A 5865-nucleotide genomic window follows, 5' to 3' on the forward strand; every position below is an offset into this window, starting at 1 on the left:
AGTGTGACCAGCTCACCAAAAAGGAAATACAGTTACCCTTTATGGTGCGTGGATAGACTGTGTGCTCTCAAACGGAGTGGTTTCCTCTCCCGTTGGGGATGAGAAACAGGCACAGGGCGTGAGTAACTGCCCTATGGACCCAGACCCCAGGCTGCCTGGCTCTCAGTCACTGCTGTGGGGACTCAGTGGATTCCTGGAGCCTCTGAAGGGGATCAAGGGGAGTTTGTTCATTTTTTTCATTATGAAATTTAATATTTGAAATTGGTGTGCACAGCCTCTTGTTTCTTTGGAATGCACAACTGATCCCATGCTGGCTAGAGGGTCCCTCAAAATGGAGACTGTGAACTTGGCTTAGTGTCCACTGGGCCAAGGAGGGGAGGTCTTTCTCTTGGATGTCACTGATGTCAGCTTTCCACTAGGACCCCCTGTCTGGACACACCAGGGAGGACAGATGTCCGGGAGAAGGATCCGGCAGGAGCAGTCCCCGCAGGCACCAAGGGCACCAAGATGCTGAACACCTCCCTTTTCACAGGTTTTCTGGGCAGAGGGCCTGGGTCCCAGGGGCTGGGAGTGGGGTGCTGAGGCTGTCCCCCTCACAGAGGACTTCTTCAAAAGCTACCTGACTTACTTCTTTTTGGTGAAACAATTTGCACCAGCATGTAGTCCTCTGGCTCTTCTTCCTCCAGGATATGCTTCTCCAGGGCTTTGCGAATAAAGGCCCATGTCCTGTCTTGGCAGGTCAGCTGGGGCATGTCGGGGGGACAGGCCTTCAGGGCTAAGACTGTGGAGCCAACTCCCACAAGGGCAGTGGCCAGGGTCCCTCTGGAGCTGTCCCCCCAGGGAGCACAGGGCTCTGAGCCTCCAGTCAGCCTGGGTGGACAGGGGCCCCACTGCTTTCCTGTGTTCCCCTGAACCACCTCCAGGAAATGAGGCTGGTGTTTTCCAATTATTCCTTCCCCATCATCTTCAAGAAATGCACGTCCATCTTACAGCTCCCTCCCCTAGGACAGAGCCCCTTCCCTCTGGGTCCTCAGTCTGCACAGCTCCTCCACCTCAAGGGCCCCAGGGACAGAGGCCTCCATAGACGATGGTGCTGGGACAGACGTGGACACTCTCTGTGAGCTCCTCCCACCACACTGAGCTATTCTTTGCACTCCAGGACCAGCCCTCCTGAACAGGCCCCTCCAGGATCACAGTGTGAGTGAACTCTGAGAAAGGCATCTAGTCCAAGCCTGGGTGTCAGTGAGGAGGGGGAGCCGGACACCCACAGGCCCACCACACACCAGGCCTGTGCTGGTTCAGGGGACACACCCCAGCTGCCTCACCCCGAGTGCCTGGGCACCAACTAGACTCACACAAAGAGTCACACAAGTGACAGCTTAGTTACAACCACCCGAATCCCAGGTGACAAGGGAAGTGCAGAGAAAGGCAGGTGTGTAACATGGCACCTGAGCAAGCCTGTGTGGATGGGGGCTCAGGTGTCTCAGTCAGCAGATCTATCCAGGGTCTGGTCCCCTCACGGCCACTGCCCTGGGGCAGCCCCTCCTCTCCCTTCCTGGGTGACAGCAGCAGCCCCTAACTGGCTTCCCAGGGTCTGCACCATTCGGGGCCTGATGTGACCCAGCCCCTGAGGCCTCCTCACCTCACTCATGCCCCCTGACCCCTGTTCCTTCACCTCTGACCTCCTGACTGCTCCTAAGTTGGGGCAGACATGCTTCAAGCTTGGACGTTTCCAGGCTGTCCCCTCCCTCCCCACCCTCAGGGGCTGCCTCCCTGAGGTCATCCCAGGCTGTCCAACCTCAAGCTGAAGCCTCAAACCCACATCCACTGTCCTCAGCCCTGACTGCCCTTGAACACCCCCTGTGCTCCTGCGGGATCTGCGTGTATCTCTGTCCCTCCCAACCCGCTAGCTTGTGGGCTCCAGGAGGGCAGGGAGGGAACATGTCAGTTCTTCCACATTCACTGTCTGAACGAGTGAGGGGCCCCGTGCACAGCTGCCCACCCGGCTTACCATCATGCTTTTGTAAACATTTCCATTATCCATGTCCACTCTAACTCGGACGATGCATTCATTGTCCACCATCTTGTTATAAATTGGCAGGAATTCACAGGGTATCTGGGTTCTCAGAGGGGCCCTGGGCATGGGATGGGCCAAGGACGAGGTATTGCCACTGGATGTTGAGGTGACACCGGGTGACTCCAGGGATGACGGGAAGCTTGACTCCCCAACCTGTGGGGGGACAGTGAGGTCAGAAGCAACCCTGGAGCCTGCAGGACACCTCTGGCAAATGGCAGGCTCCAGTGGGGCTTCTAGGAGCTCTGTTTCTTACTGGGGACCCTTTGGCCACTTGTTTAGGGGGATATGGGGAAGGGCCTTCAGGGAGGAGGAGTGGGTAGGCACCTGTTTCTCCTGGCCATCAGGGCATTTGGTGACAAGGGCCATGCCTATCTCAAGGTCTGGCTTCGAGGTGTCAGCCACGTGTCCAGGGAATGAGGTAGCTGCGTCCCCACAGCTGAGGTCGGGGCCGCTCTGGAGCTGGGCACTGGACTGTGTGTTGCCACTAGTGCTGGGCCTGGCACTGGGTTCCTGAGGGCTGAAAGGAAGGGTGGCTTACCTGGGGTGTTGCCAGGGACACAGTCTACACCCTCATGCTCCCCTTGCACTCTGGGCTCAACCAACCAGAGAATTCACTCAACATCTCCTATTTTCACTGAGGGACACCAAGGTCCAGAATGATGGTGGACTCAATACTGTCTCAGGCCTGCTCAGGTGTGGAGAGGGGACCCAATACTAAACAGTCAACACCCTGAGCCCATCCTTAGCCCAAAGGGACACTGAGCCCTGAGGCATCCCTGGATTGGGAACACACTCAGTGCTCCCAGGCTTGAGATCCCCTGGGAGGTCTGGGGCCTGGGGTGTGTTCCTGGCCAACAGGGCTGGGGGCTCCAACTCACAAGACCAGTGGTCGCTACAGGGCAAATGGCTGCTGTGAGGCTACCAGAAGCCACAGCTCAGGGCTCCCTCCCAGAGTCTGATCAGGAGTCTGGGTGCCCCAGGGGTCCCTAGGCCACAGGTCTAATGGGACTCAGAGTCAGGGCCACAGGCTCTCTGGACCTGGCCTGTAGGAAGATGCCCCCAGTTCTGTCCACTTTCTGCCCTGGCATTACCACTCGGCCTCGCGGAGCTGTTCCACATCTCCAAAACAGGCCCCAAGTTGCTCCAGGGGTTGAAAGTGGGTCTCGCTGGATTCTGCCTGGAGGTGCTGGATCCTCGGCATGACCTGGTCTTCCTGTGGCGAGAGGGAAGGTGAGAGTGGAGAAGTCACCAGGCTGTCAAATGGTGGAGCTTGGATTTGGACCCAGATCACTGGACTCCAGGTCAAGGAGTGGCAGTTCAGGGACACCGATGCCAGAAAAGTTCCTCCCAAGTCCACCCAAGCCCAGCTGCTCACCACCTGCATTGGTGTCATCTGTTCAGCCACCAGCCTGGGAGGGTCCTCAGAGAGGGGGGACTTCACCTCCTTCAGACCGTGCTCCAGGCTCTCACGGGAGCAGCAGGGAGGCTCTTGTGGTGCATCAAGAGCTGGTGCTGAATTCAGCTCTGCCAGTGGCACTGCAGGTGACACGAGTATTTCCTCCTGCTCTGCAGCTGTGACCACAGTCGGTGAGTTAACAGATACTATGTCCAGTGGTGGCACTGGTGCTGGGTGGGAAAGTGGCAGGACAGGTGACACAGGAGCCACTTCCTGCTGTGGAACTGAGGCTACTGGTGTTGAGTTAACTGGCTCCAGCTCCTCAGTTGGGAAGGGCAGCACCTCTGGAGGTGGCAACGGAGCAGCCTCCAGCTCTGGCGATGGTGGGTCTGCTGGTGAGGAGGATGGCTCCACATCAGATGCCATAAATGCCTCAACCTCTGGCAGTAGAGGTGGCCTCAGAGCTACTGGCAGCTCTGTCAGTGATTCTGCAGCCAGTGATGTTGCAACCTCTGGAGGTGGGACAGCAGGTGGCTTGAGAGTTGTCTCCAACTCCCGAGGTGGGACGAACGTCGCAGGAGTAGGAGGCTGGAGTTCTCGAGCCTGCAGTGGCTCTGCCACTGCATGTGGCACCGGAGGCAGTGCCACAGGTGCCTCCAGCTCTGGAGCTGGCATGATGTCTGCTGCCATCGATGGAACTGGCTCTGGAGGGGGCACTGCCCTGGTTTTCACCTCTGCGTCTGACACGGGAGCTGGAAGAGGAGGAAGATGCAACAACAGGCCTGGCTATCTACGGGCCTTTCCGGAGGCAGAAATGACTGCACGGCCTCTACATCAGCCCCACACAAGCACGCCACCCCCAAGGATCCTTCCCAAACTGCAATCCCACAGGTGAGTGGTCTGATGCTCCCTTTTACTCAGGGCCCAAAGGCGACCTCTGGAGTTTCCTCCTTGTGAGGCTCCAGCCCGTTCCCTCCCCACCCACTCACGTGCCCTCACCCCCAGTGCCCTCACCCTCTGTCTCGGTCTCACTGGGCTCCGTGGGCTCCAGCTGAGAGAGGAGGTCCTGAGCACGCCTCTCCAGGGCAGACCCAGGCAGGGCGACCTGCGCAAACGCCACCAGCTGTTTGAGGCAGGGAACGCCTGGGTGCTAGCAGAAATCATCTGGTAGCTCTTCCAGCCAGGTGAGCAGGAGGCAGGAGATGGAGCTGGGGGTGCACGGGTGGGCAGCAGGGTGAGGGGAACGGCCCTTCCGGCCACACTGCCCTCTGACCACCACCTCCCGGGTCAGGGATCCTGGGTCAGACAAGAAGACAGACTTCTCCGTCTGTGTCCCCTGGGCCCCTCCACCTGGAACAGAACCTTCATGAGGACAGGGAGGGCTGTGTCTGCTGTCTGATGGCACAGCCCTGGCACACACTAGGAAATCTGAACGTCTCCGTCTGATGAAGGAACAGAGCCTGTCCCCCTGCCTCAGGCTGCCCCGGGCCCTCGTGGCCCCTCAGTCTGGAGTTCATGCCCTGAGGTCGTGCCTCATTCTCTGTGAGCCATGTGAGGGACTCTCATGCACTGTCACTGTCCGCCAGAGGGCATGGGACAGCTCACCCCAGCCCTCCAGCAGCTAGGCTCGCAGGACTAAGCATGGAGGCAGATTTGTGAGCTGCATTCTCACCACACCCACTGATCTGGAACTGTGGCTGGAGGGTGTTGGAGGGACAAGCAGAGCTGGGGTGGAGCTGGGATGGGCTCTGAGACCCAGGGTGGTGTCTGCACCCAGTGCCCCGGGAACCCTCCCACGGGTCACTGTGAGTCCGGTTCTCCTGCACGAGATGGAGCCCTGGCTTCTGCTCTTGTGTGGGAATGATGAGAGGGACCCAGGCTTCTGCCCAGTTGCTCCTGCCACCAGCCCCCCACACCCATCCTGGGTTGTGAAGAAGGAGCCCCCTCTCTTCACCCCAAGTTCACTCACTTTTTGAAGCCTTCCTGGCCTCTTCCATTCCTGTCATCAAAACTGCAGTAATCTGCATATCTAGAGGGGACATGAGGGTGTCACATGTAACTTTCTGGCTGCACCTCCTAATGATGGTATCTGGTGCTGCTCTCTGACCCCCCTACTAGAAGGAAAACTAGAAGTGCAAACAAGTTCGCAGCTTTGTGCAATGAAGTAGACTAAGTGCCTTAAAAAGTGCCTGCACATAGTGGACCCTTCATATATATTTGAGGAATGAATGAGGCCTGAACGGCACCTTCTCAGATAGGGCCTGGGGCTCCTCTGCCAGCCCCCAGCATTGTCTGCCCAGGCTACATCGAAGACAGGGTCCATGTAGATGGGATCTCAAACCTCCTTTGAATGGGAATACAGGTTTCCAAAGGTCAGTTTGAGGTACAGCTT

The 5865-nt window shown here is 58.1% G+C and overlaps 1 protein-coding gene across 1 annotated transcript; it reads right to left on the minus strand.

Moving 5' to 3' along the window:
- Positions 1-2124: 2124 nt before the first annotated feature.
- Positions 2125-4297, minus strand: LOC119545336 (vegetative cell wall protein gp1-like). The gene is made up of 3 exons (XM_037850826.1): positions 3453-4297; positions 3169-3290; positions 2125-2230 (listed from the first exon to the last, which is right to left on the minus strand). Exons 1-3 carry the CDS (start codon positions 4161-4163, stop codon positions 2125-2127), a joined length of 939 nt encoding a protein of 312 aa, XP_037706754.1. The 5' UTR covers positions 4164-4297.
- Between the last annotated feature and the right edge of the window lie 1568 nt (positions 4298-5865).

Source organism: Choloepus didactylus, chromosome 10 (genome assembly GCF_015220235.1).
Source record: "Choloepus didactylus isolate mChoDid1 chromosome 10, mChoDid1.pri, whole genome shotgun sequence".
NCBI lineage: Eukaryota > Metazoa > Chordata > Mammalia > Pilosa > Megalonychidae > Choloepus > Choloepus didactylus.